The 21,160-nt window shown below is 46.0% G+C and overlaps 10 protein-coding genes across 10 annotated transcripts; 4 read left to right on the top strand and 6 right to left on the bottom strand.

The window, feature by feature from the left end:
* Nucleotides 1-157: 157 nt before the first annotated feature.
* Nucleotides 158-1,968, bottom strand: BGW36DRAFT_450147 (Cupredoxin; the record flags this gene model as incomplete). The annotated part of the gene is made up of 2 exons (XM_046221794.1): nt 1,024-1,968; nt 158-963 (listed from the first exon to the last, which is right to left on the bottom strand). The coding sequence occupies exons 1-2, from the start codon at nt 1,937-1,939 to the stop codon at nt 158-160; spliced, it is 1,722 nt and encodes a 573-aa protein (XP_046072150.1). The 5' UTR covers nt 1,940-1,968.
* Nucleotides 1,969-3,045: 1,077 nt separating this feature from the next.
* Nucleotides 3,046-3,744, top strand: BGW36DRAFT_427412 (uncharacterized protein; the record flags this gene model as incomplete). The annotated part of the gene is made up of 3 exons (XM_046220409.1): nt 3,046-3,196; nt 3,273-3,332; nt 3,398-3,744. 3 exons carry the CDS (start codon nt 3,046-3,048, stop codon nt 3,742-3,744), a joined length of 558 nt encoding a protein of 185 aa, XP_046072151.1.
* Nucleotides 3,745-3,877: 133 nt separating this feature from the next.
* Nucleotides 3,878-5,822, bottom strand: BGW36DRAFT_168079 (heat shock protein 70 family). Its single transcript, XM_046209623.1, has 3 exons — nt 5,641-5,822; nt 5,382-5,577; nt 3,878-5,326 (listed from the first exon to the last, which is right to left on the bottom strand). The coding sequence occupies exons 1-3, from the start codon at nt 5,792-5,794 to the stop codon at nt 4,012-4,014; spliced, it is 1,665 nt and encodes a 554-aa protein (XP_046072152.1). The 5' UTR covers nt 5,795-5,822; the 3' UTR covers nt 3,878-4,011.
* A 757-nt stretch (nt 5,823-6,579) lies between these two features.
* Nucleotides 6,580-8,535, bottom strand: BGW36DRAFT_407470 (Rox3 mediator complex subunit-domain-containing protein; the record flags this gene model as incomplete). Its single annotated transcript, XM_046219041.1, has 4 exons — nt 7,619-8,535; nt 6,885-7,525; nt 6,769-6,826; nt 6,580-6,731 (listed from the first exon to the last, which is right to left on the bottom strand). Exons 1-4 carry the CDS (start codon nt 8,238-8,240, stop codon nt 6,580-6,582), a joined length of 1,473 nt encoding a protein of 490 aa, XP_046072153.1. The 5' UTR covers nt 8,241-8,535.
* Nucleotides 8,536-9,347: 812 nt separating this feature from the next.
* Nucleotides 9,348-11,826, bottom strand: BGW36DRAFT_168107 (fungal-specific transcription factor domain-containing protein). Its single transcript, XM_046209624.1, has 2 exons — nt 11,651-11,826; nt 9,348-11,578 (listed from the first exon to the last, which is right to left on the bottom strand). Exons 1-2 carry the CDS (start codon nt 11,717-11,719, stop codon nt 9,380-9,382), a joined length of 2,268 nt encoding a protein of 755 aa, XP_046072154.1. The 5' UTR covers nt 11,720-11,826; the 3' UTR covers nt 9,348-9,379.
* A 463-nt stretch (nt 11,827-12,289) lies between these two features.
* On the top strand, nt 12,290-14,007 carry BGW36DRAFT_359246 (isocitrate lyase; the record flags this gene model as incomplete). The annotated part of the gene is made up of 2 exons (XM_046214057.1): nt 12,290-12,649; nt 12,748-14,007. The coding sequence occupies 2 exons, from the start codon at nt 12,290-12,292 to the stop codon at nt 14,005-14,007; spliced, it is 1,620 nt and encodes a 539-aa protein (XP_046072155.1).
* A 233-nt stretch (nt 14,008-14,240) lies between these two features.
* BGW36DRAFT_378730 (amidase signature domain-containing protein) lies at nt 14,241-16,387 on the bottom strand. The gene is made up of 2 exons (XM_046216142.1): nt 16,090-16,387; nt 14,241-16,021 (listed from the first exon to the last, which is right to left on the bottom strand). Exons 1-2 carry the CDS (start codon nt 16,119-16,121, stop codon nt 14,305-14,307), a joined length of 1,749 nt encoding a protein of 582 aa, XP_046072156.1. The 5' UTR covers nt 16,122-16,387; the 3' UTR covers nt 14,241-14,304.
* Nucleotides 16,388-16,913: 526 nt separating this feature from the next.
* Nucleotides 16,914-17,687, top strand: BGW36DRAFT_397164 (haloacid dehalogenase; the record flags this gene model as incomplete). Its single annotated transcript, XM_046218260.1, has 1 exon — nt 16,914-17,687. One exon carries the CDS (start codon nt 16,914-16,916, stop codon nt 17,685-17,687), a length of 774 nt encoding a protein of 257 aa, XP_046072157.1.
* A 148-nt stretch (nt 17,688-17,835) lies between these two features.
* BGW36DRAFT_359249 (uncharacterized protein) lies at nt 17,836-18,222 on the bottom strand (the record flags this gene model as incomplete). The annotated part of the gene is made up of 1 exon (XM_046214058.1): nt 17,836-18,222. One exon carries the CDS (start codon nt 18,220-18,222, stop codon nt 17,836-17,838), a length of 387 nt encoding a protein of 128 aa, XP_046072158.1.
* A 719-nt stretch (nt 18,223-18,941) lies between these two features.
* Nucleotides 18,942-20,904, top strand: BGW36DRAFT_295568 (amino acid permease/ SLC12A domain-containing protein; the record flags this gene model as incomplete). The annotated part of the gene is made up of 5 exons (XM_046211193.1): nt 18,942-19,187; nt 19,284-19,472; nt 19,557-20,229; nt 20,310-20,646; nt 20,712-20,904. 5 exons carry the CDS (start codon nt 18,942-18,944, stop codon nt 20,902-20,904), a joined length of 1,638 nt encoding a protein of 545 aa, XP_046072159.1.
* Between the last annotated feature and the right edge of the window lie 256 nt (nt 20,905-21,160).

Below are 21,160 nucleotides of genomic sequence, written 5' to 3' on the forward strand. Positions count from 1 at the left end.
TAGTTACTTGTCGAAAAAGGGCGCAACCCTTTCTTAGTAAGGATTATGTCGGTTACTATAGTTGCATATTTTCCTGAAATTACTAGTATTAGTTAATTGGTAATCATGCTTATAATGCAATTACCAATTTATCTGATCTCATTAGTGAGTATTCACGTTAAATTCCGTCGTCATCCTGCTCCACCGAATTCTGTTCCACATATTCATCCCACCCTTGGCAAGTAGAGTTCAGCGTATCATAATCTATCAACTTAAGAGCCTCTTCATATTGCTCCAAAAATTGAATAGCAAACCCTTCTTCAGTGTGCCATCCAATATGACAGTGCATTAACCACGCACCAGGGTTATCAGTCTTGAATGCTACCACAAGATACCCAGAAGCGGGCAGCATCGCTACATCCCGGCGAGGCGGGTTCGATAGACTCGTAATCTCCGAAGAAGAGTACGTACCAGTACCCTGCGCAAGGATGAAAAAGTCATGGCCGTGCAAATGAATAGGGTGTGGCAAAGAAAGTGCAGTCTCGATAACGACATAGGACCATTCGTTCCGTTTGGGAAGCTCGATTACGCCACTGTAATTCGTGAATGAGGTGTCGTTGTTCCAGATCTGAAGGAGGGTTGGGTTGTCCCAGTAGACCTGCATTGATGTGCCGTTCATCATCCAGCGGAAAAGATTGTCGGAGTTTGAACCTAGTGTCACGGGCTCGCTGGAGTTATAGTAGGGAATTGACGCATTTTGGGAGAGATAAGGGACTAAGTCCGATACATCTATATCGTCGCAGCTGTCGGTATATGTGTAGGCGTCTGTAGTTGGTGTTGAGGGTGAGCTGCCGTAGTATACGATGCCTTTGATGTTGTCCACGCTGTCATTATCGGAACACGCTTCTTGTGGAATAGCACGCATCCAAAAGCTCTCGTTGCCCGTGGACTGATCCGCATTGACAACTAAATCATATCTCTGACCTGAAAAGGGTGTCAATCTGGTGGATGAAACAATTTTAACATTCCCGGAGCATAGCTTACCCATTCCGATGCTTAGAACAGTAGTATTGAACGGTTCTATAGGCACCAGATCCATGGCCATGACAATGAGAGTGTGATTGTCAATAGAAAACTTGAAATGCGTGTCTACTGCAGCGTTTATCAAACGCAGTCTATACGAAGTACCAGCCGTGAACGACGTATTAAAGCGATATCCCGTCTGGGAGGTCGAATTGTCGTCGCCATAAACATTGGTACCATTTATAAGGCCATTATCCAAGGTAGGCGGGCCACTGGTCTCAGCAGATTGGAATAGTTCATCCACTGTTTGATGACTCCAATCATTAAGGAACAAGACGCCTTTATCCTCATCATAATTCTCTGTGGCTGGTCCATTTATCAAGATACCGCCAAAGACTCCTTCCCATGCTTGCAGCCCGATGTGAGAGTGATACCATGAGGTGCCGTACTGAGTAGCTCTCCATTTATACGTAGTCGTCTTACCAGGCGCAGTGGGACATTGGGTAATGGAAACAACGCCGTCATTAGGATTAGTATAGTTCTGACGTATTCCATGGAAGTGGATGCTAGAGCCATTCTTTGTTGAAGCGAGGTTGTTGGTAACATGCACAACAACATGGTCTCCCCAGTTGGCAGTGATTGTAGGTCCTGGGATCGATCCATTGATTGCCATGACTGTCCTAGAGTAGCCATCAGGTGCGGCTGTGAGTTGTTCGATGTTCAAGTAATACTCCCTGGTCACGCCTGTCTCTGGTACAGTATTGTAGTAATCGGTACTCACGTCGTAGTCGCACCATATTTGCCTATCACTGGCTGTGTTACCAGAACAGACATCTCTTTTCAGTGCCCCATCATCAAAAAAGGGACGCCCAGGATGATATATAGATTTTCCTATCGCAGTTCCTATGAGGCTAAGAAAAGTAAATGCAGTTTTCATAGTGTCGAAAAGGCTAGATGATGAAAACCTTTGTCGAAAAGTATTAATACTGTTATATCAAAAGCAATTAATGAGCTAGAAAGACCGAGGTGGTTTATTAGTGTCTTGAACAAAGTTATATCTTTATTTTGAACGACTATCCCTATTATATAGACTTTGGAAGTGGATGCCACGTCCCTGGGTCAATTGATTAGATCCTGGTCTCTCTCGCCGTGATCCTCGCCGCTGAACCAGAATATCATCCAAATCACAGTAAGTAATACAATTTAAAATCTACATATGCATGAAGATAATTCAGGCAATATCCCCGTCTGCGTGACGCATTCAGCGGATGCATCAATTCGTAAGCTGTCGTAAGCTGCTATTTTCTGCTCAAGTAGTTCATGTAGTAATGCTTGCAGATATGACATTAGGCACAAGTTTCAAAGCAGCCAGTGCTGTAATAGGCCAGTCTCATGCAATATCTAACAACACAGCTTGCTCCTTGTGGAAGGTCATCTAGAGACCCTCAGTATAGGGTAGGCCGATAGTTCAGCTTTTATAGAAATGGTCACATGCATCGTCTAAAAGGCCGATTTGTCATGTCTCTCATGTTAATATAAATCAAATTAGACTGGGTTTTCAGCTCTTCACGCGCCAAATTTTCAGAAGTTTTTTAAACGCCCGATCAACGCTAAAGCACTTTCGGGTCAGGGATGGATCGCAAGCCCTAACGCGGCATGGAAATAAGCCCGCCAACACAGCCCACAATTGGCATGCGGCCCATAAGTCATACGCGGCACTTACGCAGTGCGGGAGTCACTATTGATCTAGACTCTGCATCTCGACATGTAGCTTACCAAAATAGCTTGGATAGAGCAAGTCTAGGGACCTCTAGCCAATGCCATCCATATCGGCAGGCAGAATCGGCTACCCGACGGGTGCGTACAGCCCGACGTGTATCAATGGCACTAGCTATATTATTCTTACTCCACGACAACAGGAGATTCAAAATATCGCTATATATATAGGCATTGAAAAGCAGCGTTGAAAACAAAATCCTGTTGAGCTTTGTTTCGCATCTCTATTTTTCATATATATATATATTCATCTTTATGCCTATGAATATGTTTTCTGGTTTGCTCTCAACCACTGTGCTCTGCCTAGTGACCTCTTCTTTCGCATTGGTCACCCGCAGCACTCCTGAAGTTGGTGAGAAGTTTGGTCTCTATGCGTACGGTGACTCCCTTGGAGGGGTCCCTCTCTTTTATGCTGACGGTAAAGTTGATCTAAACATTGAACATCATGTTGTTGAAAGATAGAAACACGCAGCACAACTAATGTGTTGAAACAGGGAAAGCGTTTGTTGGCGATTCGTCTAATTCGACCTCTTCCTCGATTTACAATGTGACATGTTAGTTCTCTCTATATTTCTATATCTCCAAGATCCTTTCGCACGTCTGATGCAGATTGTCCTAGTTGAGCGCACGTCAGCCTCATCGTCTAGCCCTTGGCTCGCGAATCCTAATGGGACTACTGCGGCCGACACAAACTGGTCGGAAAAAATGTTATATATTCCTAGTTCGTCGGCATCCTCTGATCAGATAGGATTCATTTCCAACGCAGGAGACAATGAGATCACCACTGGCTTTGTATTTTATGGCCAGTCGGTAATGGTAGAAACTGCTCCCGGGGACTATTCTACAAGCTTCTATGTTCGGCCTTCCTCTCAGGGAGAGGGCATCTATTCCTTACTGTGGAATGTTACTGGTGATGATACTATCATTTCTATATCTTTGCGCTCTGTCGAACCCTCTAATGCATGAGGGCCATGTATTAATTCATGGTTGTATGCTGGTATTTAAGCCTATTTATTCAATTATGTCACCACAGCATACCTTCTCAAGATAAACCGGGTGCTAATTGGTCAGTGCCAGACCCTGCCTCAAACCAACGAAGACGAAAAAAAAGGACCGCTTTTAATTGAATGGGGAGACTGAGTCAAATTTGATGATAATAATACTAAAGGGAAAAGTTGAATTTAAGAAATTTCGGTCATCACTTTTCATATTTTGTTTCCTGTAGGTGCTTGTTTAGCTATTGATAGGTTCCAAGGGAACAAGTCGAAGCCCGTTTCGTTTCGCTTCCTTGCGGTTTTTCTGTATAGTTTCTAGGTCTTCCTCATAATATATCTCTGCCTCCTTATAGATTGAGTCAAGTTCTTCAGAGTTATATCTGTCAAACAGTTTCTCGACAGCCAACCTGTGTTCTGGATTCCTTTCTTTTACTTGAACCTCCAGTTTTCCATTAACATCCACACTCGTTGACACCTCGATTTCCATTTTACCTTTCGCTGCTCTTCCGATGTGTAATTTCATAGACCCGAGGTAGTTGTTGCTCTGCGCCATCATTCTCTGACCTTCATACACATCTACCGTAATATATTCTTGATCATCCGCCACATCAATCTCGAAAACCTTTTCCCTCCGACTTGGTAGAACCTGATATGTAGGCATCATTACCTCGAACTGGCCGTACTCCGTTTCAATCCCGATAGATAATTGAAGCATCGGGAAACTAAGAGTGCATAGGTTATCATCATTAGAAATGACATTGGCAATGATGGCTGCTCCATGGACAATGGCTGTTTCGGGAGTAATTGAACTCGCGTTAATGAATTTGCTTGAAGGGTAAGTCTCGCCTAGGACTGATTTGATCCAGTCCGCTTGCGAATCATTCCCCACCAAAACAATTGCATCGACTTGGGATTCAATGATCTTCGCATCCTTCAGGACCTTTTGTACTCTCCCAAAAATTTTCTCCCGGGGTTCATATCCATGTTGCTGACACTGTAGTGTCGTGCATGTAGGGTCGGGTTCATGACTTGGAAAGCTCTTTAGATCGTGCGATCCAGCGTGTCTTTCTCTAACGTATTCTAAGATTTCGAATATCCCGTCGTCAATTAGTTCAACAGAGACAGTGGAATGCCTTTCTCCAACATGGTACAAGATAGCGTAACACTCATCAGAGCGTCCGCAACCACCTGGAGCGTCCATTTTATACCCTATTCCAGCATACACTGGCTCCTGTCCGACACGATCGACATTTGTGAATCCGGCGGCCATAGCAGCCTCTTTGATACCCTCTACCTGCGTACGGTCGGTGTAGGAATGAACAGGGGCTGATACAACAACATTCGATATAGTTTTTCCTAAGAAGTTCTCTGCATTGGCTTTTAACTGGCCCAGTATGATGGATGCGATATCTTCTGCTGTCGTGAGATGTACTGATCCATCACTATTGGGTATTCGAATTCCGGGCTTGCCCTCGTTGTCAATAACGTCGTATGGTAAGAATTTCAAGTTGTTTTGAACTTCCGGGTCCGAGAACTTCCGTCCGAGTAAGTCGCTATCGTGAGGTCAGCGAAATTTTCTCCCCATTTGAGGAAAGGGAAGCGTCTCACCGGAAGTCAAAAATTGTATTTTTGGGATTTTTAGCCGCCTGCTCCTTTGCCTCGAAGCCTACCAATGTTCCACTCTCTGTGAATGCGACATATGAAGGTATTGCAGTACGGCCATGCTCGTCTGGAATCAAATGGAATGTATCGTTCAGTATAACGCCAACTCGGGAATAATCATCGCCCAGTTCAATACCGATGGCTGTATTATCAAAAAAGGTCAAAGTCAGAGGGCACAAATATGCAGCGTTATTTACTAACTTACACTTCTCGGGTTCGTTTCCATCACCGCCACTCCCTTGACGATTAGTCCATTTAGGCCAGTTAGGGTTTCGAGGACGGAGGAATATTGCCAAAGACAGCACAGCTAAAAAGCCTAGAAAATACAGCGTTCGCCTTCTGTTCATAGATGATGCCATTTTTATGTTTTCAAATTGTACTCGATAGTATATTTAATGAGTAATTGACGGGGTTTGAACTCGGTTAAATATATAATCTGATTATCCGGATTACGGCTGTGTACTGGGCTTGAGATCTGTCCTTAGGAAGGCATGTTTGAGTGAGTCACCAAGGCATCAACAACAACACCAACTGACAGGTTAAGTTTACGTGGCCTCCACTAAGGCTTTCTTGAATGCTTTGTTAATGACATCTAATTCAGTATTTTCACATGCAGTGTATCAAGTATCTTTTGTTTCACATGTTCCTGTTAAGATATCAGCGAAACCTGGTAGCATAATTTTAAGAAATTAAACCAGTACAAAGGTCGAACAATTCCATTGGTATTTCTTTTTTGTATTGTGTCTTCTGTTCATTTCTAACATACATCGATCGAGTCGACCGTATATAGAAAGCAAAGCATGTGATCAATCAAACATAGAAAGAGGAATGAATTACTTTCTGTTTTGCTCCCCCCAGTGACTTTCCCCCCCCTTTTCTTCAAGAATAAAGAAGTTTGAAAACAAGTATATCCGTTTCATTTCTGCGTTAAAACAGAGTAAAACTCTTACATCGTTCTTTTGTGTATCATCCCGTCTTTCTCCAGTTCGCGTTCATCAGAAGCAATCCTTGAAAATTTCTCTACTTGAAAATAGTAGAACGCAAGGTAGTGACGATAAAGTAGCCTCTTGGGCCATAAAAACAAGTAAATAAAGGAACGCACAGGAAGTAAAAATAGTGAAATAGACCGTGGCCGTTCCCATACTTATAAAACATGTCCCAACCGTGAAACGCCGTCCGAGTTATCAAACGCGGGTATATCCAGCACCTCGATGCAAAAATCAAAATGTACGTTGAAAACAATGTAACTGCAATAGTGCGATTCCTGCGAGCTCCGAATGCGAGGGTCCAGTTTCCCTAGTGCATTCTCATCTAGCCCCGATCCCATACATACCAACCCCGTAACTTCCTGTCCGTTCTGGCATTGGAGGTGACATTTTAGAAATATGCTCCTATCCAAGGTTATTAGCCCTTGTTTCATCTTGTACAAAGTAAACAAAGTAGACCAACCTTCTTCCGCTTCTTCTTCCCGCTTCGATCTTCGCTATTTGAGTAGAAGGCTGATTCGTCCTCGTCATCAACAAAGCCTTCGCCATAGCCAACAAAACTATTATCATCATAGTGTCGCTTTTTCCCGCGAGTCGGACGAGCACGCTCTGGTTCAGCAGCCGGCGGAATAGGCGCTCCGTTTACTTGGACTGTGGGACGCATGGTATTTGGTGTGGAAACGGACCTTTTACCCGGATCAACGTTGGGGTTTTTTGGCTGTTTCTCATGGCCTAAAACGTCTTCCCAGTATTCTGTATTCGGTACCGGTCCAGGTTCCATCTTCATCGCTCGCGTCTGTAACTTGTGAAGGGTCGAATCAACATCTGCAACCCTAATTTCCTTGCCGTACACTTTCTGATTCTGCCATTCCTCCTCCGGCCACATCATCAGATGCCTTAGTCCTCCAGACTGGCCCTCATTTTTTACAGCTTTATTTCTTCCCGACAATCCTAGCCCTTTCAATTTTCCTTCGTATGACTTGCGCAGCCGGTTGATCTTTTCACCTGTTATAGGGTCTACCCTCATGACTGATCTTCCAATAGGGCCCAAGCCATACAGAGATATGAGATCCAAAGAGGGATCAGGTCCTGTAATTGTGGGAGCTAATCATGGAGCTTGTTAACACACAGACACCAAGACCTAGGACTAGCAACCAAATGCAGTCAAAAGGGATATCTGTGTCAAGGAAACCTTACCAGTTTTGAAAAGATGGAAGGCTGTGCCGATATCTTGTTGCAGAGCATCAAGACTTGGATCGTGACTGATCGAACGATCCGCCTTCGAGTCAATATCCATCAGATCTGCGTCTGTAGATACCGGCAAGCCTCCCAGTTCAGTTGTTCCTGGCAACCGATCCCGGTCGTGATCAGAGCGTCTGTGTTCGGACCTATCGACATCCATATTGTCGGCATTTGAGTGCTGCGAATCTTGAGGCCACAGCTTGTCGGCACTGTCCGCGTCATCTGCAGGCGTCGCATTCCGGTGATGACCGCTCACACTACTGGCCGGGGTAGGAAAGGAATTTGTGCTGCTCACAGTTGGCTGCTGTGAGGTCTGTGTAGACATTGGGGTTGACGATGGCGGGGAAGAAAGGGGTTGACCGTTCGACGTCGTATGGCTGGAGGACGTATGTGGATTTGCGAGATTGGCGGCATAGCTCTGTGCGCCGACTGACATCAACGGAGGAGATGTGGGAGTTTGCGGACTGTAGTTGGTGGGATGGTGAGGTGAGCAGTTCACCTTGAAATGATCCCCAGGTGCTGAGGATAGTGAGAGAGGGTGGTGTTGAGCGGACAGTGGTAAGAAAGAATCGCACATAAGTCGCAAAGGCTATCGGGAATAAGTCTAGACAAGGCGCAGACCAGGGTGCCCGATGTTTCCAGGGACCAGGAGCGATGTTATTTGATCGTAGAGACTAGTGAGCGAATCACAGAGTCAGCCCGTTCAAGGCTTCGCTCACGGATGGATCTCGAGTCGCGGCGCCAGCTCAACAGCCTGCATTACAACGTAGTCAACGTCGGTGTAAAGCAATATCAACCAGGGCGAGTAACAGTAGAGAGTAGCAGCTAGGTTATCCGTCGCCGTTGGGATGGTGAATAAACGACTCCCTTCGTTGCGGACTGAGATTGAAGTGAGGCAACGAGGAGTTGGACGGCAAAAGCGCCCGGTGATCACGTGACTTATGGACCCAGCCATTTCTCAGCTACCGCCTGCCGAATGGAGTCATATTGGGGCAGAAACCGGCACGCCATCACGTGCTCGCGTGCAGCCATCGGGCTCGGGCTTCGGGGCGATCCTATCTCCATATGCGCTTTACCGCCAACTCTATATTAACTATAACATGTATTCTATATTATTGATTTGCTTTGATCCACACCATGTTTTTTGCGTGAGATAAATACTCTCTTTTACTTCACCTTTGAGAGTGAGATACTTAAGATTTTTCGGATATTGGAGCATCCCTGCTAAACTCTCACACAAGATATCACAATTCAACAGCTGAAGCTCTTGAAGTTGGGTGTATCGAAGAGACGGCACATCCGGTGGGGGAAACTTCACGTAGGCTTCTGAATTAAAGTTTACCGCGCAGGTTGCAATTTAACCGCGACTCTATCTTAGCTCCGTGTTGGTGGCTTTTAGGGACCCAAGCAGCTGGTTGCCCTCTCATCCATCCTATAGGGGCAGATGTAGGACCCCCTCCCTTCTCCTCCTCCTCCTCTTCTGAGCCTCCGGGCTCTAACCCAAAAATATCGGCCATGGGGGCTTCCGCCGCCGCCTGTTGTCGGTCCTCTGCCCCCCTCACGGTCCTATAAGTACCAATAGCGCATTTGGTGGATTTGGGTCATTCTTAGTGTACTAAGCCTGTCTAATAATAATGCTGGATATATTTATACAGTAAAATGGAGTAATCGCATGCGATTATCTGTAAACTAATTTTAGAGTGCGGTAGCACTATATCATGAAAAACCGGTCATATGACTCATATCAAATTCGTGAGTTCCTATAATATCAATCATGTCCTGCCAAGTTGCTAGATCAGTTGGACCCGGGAACGTGAAGGTCTCTGAGATCTGCGGGCTATGCCGCAGACCAGACTCTATCAATGAGCCTGACGGCCACAGGGCGTTGTCCGTCTCCAAACCTACGGCAAGAGATTGGTGTGGCTGAATTTGTGTAAAGTCTTGGCCTGATAACGAGACTCGAGCATTATGAGCAGATATCGCCCTCGATGGTTCAGCATTTCCTTGCTGACTACTGTTTTGGTGATGCGCTTCTCTTCCTCTTCTCCTTCCCACGCCCGTTAGTGCCGCTTCGGAATTTCCCATGCGTATGGGATTTAAGGCTTGTCGCGTGTTACACGGTCTTTTGAGCCTTTCGATACACATTTCAACCACCTTAATCTCTGCTAGCCGGAAATCATTGACCCAAATCTCATGCTTCTGCTTGTCGCAGTATGACTGAAGGTCGTTGACAACAGCATCGACGTCACGTGTGCCGCGAGATTGCTCTTGAATGGCAAGTACACCCAATACAATAGCGCTGTTGAAGAGTTGTGGAGCACCAAGACACCAAGTATAATGCTCAGCAGGCTCAGAATTGTCATCGTGCCCAAGACGCGTCTTGAGATCAGCACAGGCGGATGCGAAGCATACATCACGGCTGAAAGCGTGTTGATCGGTAATTGACGAACGCCATATGTAAGGGCGATGCAAAGTAATTCTAGCGAAATAAAAGGCTGTGCGAATATACAGCCGATGCCAGGCCAGGTAAGAGCAAGTTGAGTCCAGCGACAGGTTTGGATTTTCGAATGCCAAATAGGCCGGCAAGCTATCCCTCCAAGCAACTAGTTGTGCATCTAGTTGCATCACCTGACGATATGAAGCGGCGCGAATCCCAAACGTCTGCTCCTGGATCTGTCCTATAATCTTAGCTAGCCCATGGGAGAAAACAGCTAGAACGGCGGGTGTCGGGCTTGTATCGATAGGCTCTACATCCACAGTCAGGGCTTCATCATCTGTCAGATCATCGAGAAAAACGTTCTCCGGCACGCAGGTCAGAGACTGGGTATCCAGAATACAGTATGGTCGTCCGAGCGCAAGAGCAGTCATCCGATCCAGAAGGTATAGATGACACCAGAGTCTTCGTCTCGTTTCTACTACCCGGCGGGGAAGTCGCCAATGTCTTCCATCGATGTGAAAACCTTGAGCTATAGCCAAGCGTGCCGCGAAGCCGACTGTAAGCCAACTCTCGGTAATTCGCTGGGCGAAGAGGCAGTAGCGAGTGACCAAGATACCAGCACGAACCAGATCAGAGCTTTCTCCGTAAAAGGACGGCGCTATAACAATGGCTTTTCTGCTAGCCCAAAAGAAACTCAGTGACGATTCCTCATACTCTCTCTGGGTTTCGGGTGCCGCGCCTCGAGGGCAGTCCAGATATGCTCCGATGGCGAGAATCATGAATAGAAGGGCCAGCCAACGAATGTCAACCGTTGTCACATCGTCGTAGCCCGCCTTTCGGGACCAAAACCGATCATACTCCCTTCGGAAAGATGATGGGTGGACAGCATCCATGTTCCAGCTAACATGTGTCAGGAACTTGTCGACTAGTCGGTCTACCGTTGACTTTTGACGTGGCAGGAGGCCGAGTAGATCCCATAGCTGAGAGAAAGGTCCAGCTTCGTCTCGAAAGGGCCGGGCATTCATGCTTCGCCGTGATGTGTTGGCTCCGGGTTGGACGTACGGCGCCTGAGAGTCAATGAGTGCGGCAGCTACTTGCGGTCCAAAGTACGAGCTACCGAAGAATGCCGGTGCACCCCGTGACTTCCATAATTGTCCGATTTGAAGGCTTTTCTGTTCTTTATTGTGAGTGGGCTCATTTGTGTTTTCATAAAGGCCGTCTTCGACCCGTTGGTTCTCTCCGCTCTCATCCTCATCATCGGCAACGGTTATTGTTGGTTGCTGGTGAACTCCAACGAGATCTGGAGGGGCTACAGTATGTTGTTCCGGAATAATTCGACGCCTCCTCACCCTTGGCCTTGTAGAGCTAGCAGTCCTAGTATATGATGAGGTTTGGGTTGCACTGCGTGACCCGGGCGGGGTACAGAGATGCGTGACATTTCTAGAAACACAGTTCTGGCACGGTGTGGACCCTTCACACTGTGGCTCAGGTCAGAGACTTCAGGCCGTATTTTGACAGAGTTAAAATTCAAAGAAGGTAATTATACGGACCTTCTGCTTCCTTGTATGGCACTGTGAACAAGCTTTTGCTGTTCGCCCGCGGCTCCGTCGTAGATGCATTGGCCGTGTCGTGTCCAGGCTTGTTTTATAAGAGTTTCAATGCTTGGATTGCATTAATTGTCCTTTTTTTCTTTCCCTGTAGGCTCTGTGACCTTATTCAGTGGATGAGAACCCTGCTAAGATTGTGAGGAGTACGATGAGATATTTTCCCGAAAATCGGCATATTAATGGGCTTTCGGCTTTTGTATTTGTCCGATCACCTACATATGTACGCACATCAAAGAAACCTAACAGAACCTAACAGAACCTAACAACTTCACCTTGAATTGACTCAAATGTAATATTCATGACAAGGATCATTGAATATTTGCATCGGATACTTTAGATTCTCCGATGGCTTGAGTCGTGGGGCCTCATCGGCAAAAACGATATCGTACTAGGATATCTGCAGACACCTATTTCTCACTTTTCCGGGATCATATGCGAAAGAGAAAATGATTGGGACTTGGAAATTTTCAAGTGGATTTAAATCAACGCCAATGACTAGAGAGCTGCCTAGATATTCACTTTATCGAACGAGAATCATTTTTTTTAAGCAGCATATTGAGCTTACTATAAACTCCAAAAGAAATGCCAGAACAGTGGAAAGACCTAGTAGAGGAGCAAAAGTCGTTCGAAGATGAAGTTATCAGAATCGACGAATGGTGGAAGACACCCCGCCAAGCTGGCATCAAACGGCCATGGACGGCAAGCACTATTGCTTCCCTGCGCAACACTGTACCAGTGCCTTGTCTCGCCAATGCTTCCGCTCTGAAGCTATGGGCCTTGCTCCATGAGCACCGTAGTAGGGGCACAACTGAGCTAACATTTGGAGCGACCGATCCCATTGCTGTCAGTCAAATGGCCAAGTATATGAGAACTGTTTATGTATCTGGGGGATTGTCCGGTTTCAGCGAAAATAATTATCCAGGAATGGATCATGCAGACTATGTAAGCTACCTCTTTGAGTTCGTGGTTTTCAACTTGAGTGATAAAGGGAAGAAAATACGACGATAGGAATTAGAAATGCTAACACTCGACCCGAAAAGCCATGGGATACTGTACCAAAAGTGGTTGAAAAGATTTTTAAATCTCAGCAATGGCATGATCAAAGACAACGGCAAGTCCGAATGCAGCATAGAATCGAACAGCGGGCCAGAATGGAGAACTGGGACTATCTCATGCCCATCATTGCAGATGGCGATATGGGTTTCGGATCACTGACAGCTACCCTCAAGTCGACTAAGGCCCTCGTTGAATCTGGTGCGGCTGGAATCCATATCGACGACCTAGCCCTTGGTCTGAAGAAATTTACTATTGGTCAAGGTCGCACTATTGTTCCCACTTCTGAGTATGAAGATCGTGTTAAGGCTGTGCGTATGCAGCTCGATATCATGGGTGCCGAAACTCTCCTCTTTGCCCGGTGTGATCTCGACCATGCGGACTTCATTACTTCCGTAATTGACCCTCGGGATCATGAATATATTCTTGGAGCTACAAGAAACGTCAAACCTCTTCAAGAAGTAATCGACGAGGCTATCACCTCTGGAGAGTCACCTACTGCTGCGAGGGATGAATGGCTTGTTTCTGCGGGCACTATGACGTTCGATGAGGCTGTAGAGGAAGAAATACTCGGCTTCAAGCAACAGCCTAAAAGTATCATTAACATCCAATCAAATGACGACTTATTAAATAATTACAAATCTCGAGTGGGATATGGCACCTCGCTTTCTCAGCGCCGTGCCATTGCAAAGGAGCTTCTGGGAGTCAACATTTTCTTTGACTGGGAAATTCCTCGTTCTCATAACGGCCAGTACTTGTACAGATCTACTGTAAAGGCCATCATTGAGCGTGCTACTGTGGTTGCTCCGTTGGGTGACGTCTCTTGGGCACGTATGGACCTCCCAGACTACAACGATATCAAGGCCTATCACGAGACCATGCTGAGTCGTTTTCCTAGCCGTCTTTTTGCATTTTCTTGGGGTGGCGAATGGAAGTTCCCGTCATCGGCAGGTTGGACAGCAGAAAGGCTGAAAACCGTGTCCCAGGACATGGCTAAGGACTATGGGGTAGTCTGGCAGATTCAGCCGATGTATATGATCCAGGGTGTCAACATGGAGATCGAAAAGTCGGCCGAAATGTGGGTGAATGAAGGAATGGGCGGGTATTACGAGAAAATCCAACTCCCTGCTACACAGAGGAAGCCTTGGAAGGTTGACGGCTATGAGAAGATGAGCTGGTGTGGTGGATATTTAAGCGACGCTTTTTTTGCGGCTATAGCGGGAGAGGAAATATTACAGAAGAAGTAAATTTTGCCTCAGTTCATGACACTTCTCGTCTCGCCAAGGTCATGCTTTATTAACAGTATTAATTAAATACTCAAATTTGGGCACACTTTACATAGATAAACTCTCCCATGAATTCGCTCACAAACACCTACAACGCCGTATTGTCTACAGTCTCTCGTTACATATTACATAGGGATAGAACCAGCGGCTTTCATTGGGACCGCTTCATAACTGTCTAGGCTGAGGTTTCTCAAGGTCACTTTAATGTATTCTATTCCGTCTCAACGCTTTGATCATAGTCTAATCAGTGGTGGAAAATCATGCTTTCCCTGGCCACGGACCCAAACCACCTCCCGCTAATTCAAATATCTTCGCCGCTTTGAGAACACACAAATCATCAAATCTCTTTCCTATGATTTGCATTCCAATAGGAAGTTTAGTGACTCCATCCGAAGCTGTTCCCCAGCCACATGGCACACTCAGCGCGGGATGGCCTGTAGCGTTGAAAGGTGAAGTATTGTTAATAGAACCAGCTGCGAGCTCGAGTTTGTCTAGGGCAGAACCGTAGGCCATATCTGGATGAGGAGGTGCCACTGTCGGTGTCGTGGGTGTAATCAAAATATCAAAACTTCCGCTAGAAAAAGCTGTGTCGTAGGCTTTGCGCAGCTGGAGTACGTGGCGGTGAGCCTTGTTCTGAGCTGAGATCGGCAGGTAATTTGGATTTGTGAGTATTTTTTCGCCCAGAATCGTATTTATTACTGCTGGGTTAAGCTTTGTTAGTGAGTCGCACATTTCCTGATCCGGAGGCCAGCGGTGCTCAATGTGAGGCAGGTCATGTATCAAAAAGTCGGCAGCCCTGCCCCCAAAGGCGTGAGACGCCATCTGGTTGCGCGTAGCTGCTGTCCAGATGGAAGCACCCATAGAATGCATTGGAATTGAGACATCCGAAACATGAGAACCGCTGGCGGTAAAATGTTCCAGTGCGGCATGCTTGACTATACGAGCCACACTCTCGGACATTTTGGGAATATTGAACCCTTCCATAATCAACCCAACGCGCAATGGTCTGCCAGCTCCTGAAAATTCTGTCACTTTTCCATCCGTAGGTAATGATTTGATGAAGCCAGCGAGTTCTTCATGGTACGGTCTTACGTTTTGTCTCAAGGGGCTTTCTGGACCCATGCGTGCATCGAGTCCATCGTACCCAGCGATGGCTGACAGACATAGAGCAATATCCTCAATAGTACGTCCCAGAGGCCCAACATGGTCAATTAAAGGCAGAAGACCAGCAATTCCCGTGTAAGGAACCAATCCGTGGGTAGGTTTGAGCCCGTAGATGCCGCAATATGCTGCTGGAATCCTAATCGAACCACCTTGGTCGCCACCGATGGCCATTTGGACATCAGGGCCGGCATTCTGCAGTCCTGGAACGCCGATCTCACGAGCAAGGCCAAGTGCAACGAGTGTGGCAGCGCCACTACTGCTTCCGCCGCTGTTGAAATCGCGACTCCACGGGTTATGGACGGGCCCGGATGCAGCACTGTAGGACATGGGCGATAGGGAAAAGTTTTCACATGTGGTAGTCCCCACTATAGTACCGCCAGCAAGCAAAAGCCGTGACACCACCGAAGCATCGATGTTAGAGTGGGGATAATCCCCGGTGGTCGAGACAAACTGGGGGGATGTGCCCAAAGTTTGAGGAATCCCTGCTACTGCAATAGTATCTTTCAATGCTATTTGATACCCTTTTAGAAGCTGACTATCTGGTTTAAGTGCCTCAAGCTCGAATCGGTGACACCAACCGTTGAGGATATTCTCGTCCTCTTCAGGTTTGCGATAGGTACGCTGGCCACCCTTCGTTGGTACAGCAATCAGGCTGGGATCGATGTAATCTTCCAATTTATCCACCTCAGTAGCAATATCCAGTGCAGATCGAGAAGCGAGAAGGAAGGCAGCCTCTTGATCAGATGAAAGTTTAAACCCACATTCATAGGCCAAATTCCGGAGGATTTCCTTGGTAATGGGAGAGTCATTCCTCATTTAGTGTCAGCAAGCGGCTTATAGCAATTAATAGGGATTTAAATAATAACAGGCTCAACCTACTCCAAATTCTCTGACAGAAAAGGAAGAGACATGTTGATTCCAGGGAAGTCGATTGTAGAATAGTTTTTACCTCGCAATCAATTTCTTTCCCCCACAAATCTCAAGTATCCGACTTGAAAGCTAAGGTGAAGTCTAGATAAATAGTTAAAAGTCAATGATTAAGAGGTTATCAGGAAAGGACTCATTTTTTAAACTTCGACAATTGGGATCAAGCATACTCAGCTGTCGCGAAGCGTAATGGGGTAGGCACTGGCAATGTAGATTTACTCTTAGGCTTCAGTGAGGGGTTCACTGTTAGCCAAAGACGATGTAATCTGTTACCCCTCCCCGCTCTGGGTAAACGCACGCCCCTAAATATCTAGCTTCGTTAGTTATTGCCCAATATAATGATATTGGCTCTCTTATCTCACATAATCAAATGTAGGCTGTCTTCACCTATCCAACCTAAAGGCCGTACAGGTCAGCATTAAGGGTCGTATTAGGTACTTTAAATTCCCGGTGATCTTTTCAAAACAGCTACTACCGATTTAAAAACTGTATTGTTTTCTTATATTATATGTTGATATTACATGAGTTCTCTGACCCTTTAATTTGCCGACGGACATTTCCCAGATCGGAAAATGCCCACAAAAAGTTCGATTGGCTAGCCTAGTTCTAGGTATTACTGCCCTGGTGGCAATTTGGAAAGGAAATTGCTTTAGGTTTTCGAAGTCATTGTTTGAAATCTATTTGGGAGTCGGTTTACCTTGGAGTAGTTCCTAATTTTATCTGCCATCAAGTGTCATATACTGCTCATATGATCCCCATTTACTTTGTCGGGAGAAATGAAATGCATTCAATACCCTAGTGGCATCAAAGCTGTCTTCTTTGATTTCATGGGCACCTGTTTAGACTGGTACTCCGGGATAACAGCGGCATTTCCCGAACGACTCGATGAAAACACAAAACGCTCCCTATCTATTTCCTGGCGCGAATCCTTTTTCGCAGACATTCATGAACGTTTTAAACAAGGTCTACCAATGGAATCCTTCGACACAACTAATGCACGGCAGCTGGAGCTCGCGTTGAAGCAGCACAATGTCGCGCTATGTGAGACAGAAAAGATAAAGCTCGTCCAGGCATGGCATAGTATGCCGGCCTGGAAGGACGTTGCTGAAGGGCTGATGGATCTCAAAGGCCGCGGCCTGGAGCTTTTCGTGCTAGCTAATGGCACAACACGGCTCCAACTTGACTTAGTGCTGTCGTCCAAGCTATGTGAATTTGACATGCTTTTCTCAAGCGAGCTGCTAAATCTGGCTAAGCCTGATCCAGAGTTCTACGCATTGGCGTTGAAACTGACGGGTTACCGTCCGGAGGAGACAGCCATGGTAGCTGCGCATGCGTATGATTTGCGGGCAGCACAAAGGTTGGGTATGAAGACGGTGTACATTTCGCGGTGGACAGAAGATACACAGTTGGATTTGCGTCAGGTGTACGAGGATGTGGATGGGTATATCGGGTCTTTGAGGGGCCATGAGGAGGAGGAGAACAGTCGAGACCCAGCGATGATGCGTGATTTATCGGTGGCTTTGGGACTGGAAATTTCCATGGATATATAAATTAAAATACGTATTTAGGGGACAGGTCGTTCATATATTCAAAGTAAAGCTTCATGAAATTGAGACTGAAATTTCAGCTTATAAAATGTAACTGATATTGATGATGTAGCAAACTAGCTGGCTCTACATATGTAGTTATTAATGGGTATTATTCCGAGGCTGGCATCAACTTGACAAATTGCAAACAGCCATGAGGAGAAGCCTTGTATGGTCCATGCTTCATTCCAGGGAGTCTGTAAGCATACGCCCCAGTACTCCAGGATTGACCAAGAGTAACATCTTCCAACCCCCCTTCGATGAAACAAACCTCTTCGATATACGTGTGTGTGATGACTTCATCGGTGACTGATGTTGCGCCTGGGTCGTACCATTGAAGCACGGACTTTTTATCAGAGCCTCGTTCTCCATTCAAAAGTAACTCCCAAATTCCAGGTCCGATCGAATACCATTCCCCATACTGTGGAGTCCACACGGGAGCTGCTCCAGGAGGTGGGTGGTTGGACCTTGTGGTGAATTCTTGTTGTACAAGTGGCATGGCTGTGTTGCTTGTAGATTGGTCGTATAGATGATATAGTAGAACTTTCGTAGAAGAACAGCGGTTGCCTAACGTGAGGTTAATACGTGAGGTCAATATCTGAGGTCAATATCCCTGGGCCATTGCTTAATGACTAGTTGCTGGGTTATTAAGAGTTACTTACACGATAACGATTAACTAACGACCGATTCACCTAGTCATAAAAGTTCTCCTCGCAGAGAGTTTCCATCCTAAAATTAAAAGGTGCCAATAACTTGTTCGGGTTATTCTTATCGGGAATTTGAAGTGTTTAGTAATTCTCTTTTCCGATCCGATTGACACTTTAATTGCCGATAGATGTCATGACTCGCGTCCAGAGCAACCCAAACTATGTACGAATAATATAGTTCTACGTGGCGATTTCAATTTTTGTACTCAGATCTGTAATTTCCGATAAAAATCTGTGCATAGGATTCTATCCAAATCTTATCAGTCATAACACGTGCATATACAGTAAATGGCGGCTTTAGTACCGCAAAAAGTTAACCCTAATGTTATCTGATAAGAAAATTGCCCTCTTTCTATCGGATGGGTGATAAGATAACGTTTGATCGTTGGTAAATCATGGCTATAATACGTAGTAACATTGAAGGTGTATAAAATCTACATACGTAGCCACAAACTACATACATGTAATATTTCCAACCTCGTGGTTTCTGAAAATTTGATACTGATGAAATATGGATGCGAAAAGAGCGCAAACCCGCGATATTGAAAGAACAAGCAGCAATGGTAGAGGATCCTATCATGCTTTTCAAAGCGGGAAACTGCAACGCGGTCTTAAAGGACGACATATCCAGTTCATTGCTTTAGGGGGCACCATCGGCACAGGTTTATTCCTGGGTATTGGCAGTGCTTTGGCCACTTCAGGCCCGTTGTCTCTGTTTCTAGGGTATTTGGTCACTAGCATTGCAATTTGGTCCATGGTAGTAATAGTCCTTTTTCCTTTTTTGTGTTTTTTTATCTCAAAAGGTCCCGATATTTTCGATACCTTGGCTGACCAGATTCATGCGCATGGTTAGATGCAATGTCTGGGAGAGATGACCTCCCTGCTACCTTTGCCAGGAATGATCGCTCAACTAGGTTCCCGATTTGTAGACCCAGCACTCGGATTTGCCATGGGGTGGAATCAGTGGTACAACTGTGCGATCGCGATTTGCAGTGAGACATCTGGGGCGGTCATACTGATTCAATATTGGACTGATATCAACGTGAGTACTACAAATACCATAAAAAGGATCGATTACGTTCGTGAAATATTATATTTTACTATGCTGACTCAATATCACAAGTAGCCTGCCGCATGGATCTCAATAATCCTTGCCCTAGTCATCATTCTAAACATCGTTGCCGTCTCAATCTACGGCGAGGCAGAGTTTGCATTCGCCGGCATCAAAATCGTAACCATCCTCGGCCTCTTAATACTCGCCGTGGTCATTGACCTCGGCGGCGCTCCTGCACAGCCCCGTCTAGGCTTTCGATACTGGCAACATCCAGGCGCTATGCGCGAATACATCGGCAGGGACGCCACCGGTCGCTTTCTCGGCTTCTTCAACACACTAATTAACGCTGCGTTTGCTTTTGGTGGAGTTGAACAAGTCGCTGTGGCTGCCGGCGAGGCTAGAAACCCTTCACAAAATATCCCCAAGGCGATTCGTCGGGTGTTCTGGCGTCTTCTGTTCTTCTATGTCTTTGGGGCCCTTGCAGTGGGCGTTTTGGTTCCATATGACGACGCGCATCTCCTTTACGCTAGCAGCAGTACGGCTAAGTCTCCCTGGCTAATTGCTATTTCCAATGCTGGTATCCGCGTTTTGCCGCATATCTTGAACGCTGTCATGATCACTTCAGCGGCCTCGTCAGCGAATGCCAATTTGTACACCGGTTCCCGTTATCTCTTTGCTCTGGCACAGCAGGGCCAGGCGCCTAAGATTTTGTTGAGATGCACGGAGCGAGGTGTGCCGATGTATTGTAAGTATACGATTTTGCATTACCATCCTGCCGAGGGTAAATTTTCTATGTTGCTAATCCTATATTTCTACCTCGTGTAGGCGTGGCAATCACCGGCTTAGTTGGACTATTGACATACATGACCGTCTCTTCCGGCGGCGCAACGGTCTTCCACTGGTTTTCCAGCCTAACCACGATCGCCTATTTACTCACCTGGACGTGTATCTGTTACTCACACACTCGTTTTCGACGAGCCCTCAAAGCTGCCAATGTAGACCTGAACACGCTCCCGTTTAGGATCCCTCTTGGCCATGCGCCCTTGCTTGCCTGGGGCTCGATAGCTTTTTTTTGCATTGTTTTACTCTTCAACGGCTTTGTGGTTTTCACACACGGGAATTGGAATGCTCAAGACTTTGTTTCAGCGTATGTCGGTCTTCCGTGAGTATTTTTCTCCCCCCCCCCTCCTTTCTATCTGAAAAGAAGTCTAGCTTATGGGTAAATAGGATTTTTGGGCTACTTTACGGAGGCTATAAAATCACTATGAGGTCAAGGATAGTACCAATTTCTCAAATAGATCTTCTGACGGGGCAGGTACTTGATGAAGATGGAGCCAATGATGAAGCGTGCTTTACTGGAAGCCAGACCTCCGGAAAGGTTGGGAGTATATGGCAAAAAGTTTGGGATAAAATGGTCTGATTTTCATTACTGTTGCTTCCAAGCTTGTTTGGGTCCTGTATATCCAGGAACTATGGTCTGTTCTGTTGTAATATTGAAATTCACAATGCTGGAAACCCATAGCCCGCATTCATAAATGCTCTAACGGCTAGAACGCTGTTATGATTCAAAGGCAAGAGTTCAGAATAATGTAAATTTATTAATCAGAAGACATATGAAGAAATAAAGAGAGATTATTATCTACTAGACAATGAACTCCAGCTCATATAAACTAAAT

Source organism: Talaromyces proteolyticus, assembly GCF_021365285.1.
Source record: "Talaromyces proteolyticus strain PMI_201 chromosome Unknown BGW36scaffold_6, whole genome shotgun sequence".
NCBI classification, from domain to species: Eukaryota; Fungi; Ascomycota; class Eurotiomycetes; order Eurotiales; family Trichocomaceae; genus Talaromyces; species Talaromyces proteolyticus.

Coding starts and splice junctions, on each gene's coding strand:
- BGW36DRAFT_378730 (XM_046216142.1), bottom strand. CDS start 16,121: ATGTCTCTTCCTTTTCTGTCAGAGAATTTGGA. Junction 16,022..16,089: donor TTTCTGTCAGAGAATTTGGA/GTAGGTTGAGCC, acceptor ACACTAAATGAG/GAATGACTCTCCCATTACCA.
- BGW36DRAFT_168107 (XM_046209624.1), bottom strand. CDS start 11,719: ATGCATCTACGACGGAGCCGCGGGCGAACAGCAAAAGCTTGTTCACAG. Junction 11,579..11,650: donor GCCATACAAGGAAGCAGAAG/GTCCGTATAATT, acceptor CCTGAGCCACAG/TGTGAAGGGTCCACACCGTG.
- BGW36DRAFT_168079 (XM_046209623.1), bottom strand. CDS start 5,794: ATGGCATCATCTATGAACAGAAGGCGAACGCTGTATTTTCTAGGCTTT. Junction 5,578..5,640: donor TGGAAACGAACCCGAGAAGT/GTAAGTTAGTAA, acceptor TTGATAATACAG/CCATCGGTATTGAACTGGGC. Junction 5,327..5,381: donor AATACAATTTTTGACTTCCG/GTGAGACGCTTC, acceptor ACCTCACGATAG/CGACTTACTCGGACGGAAGT.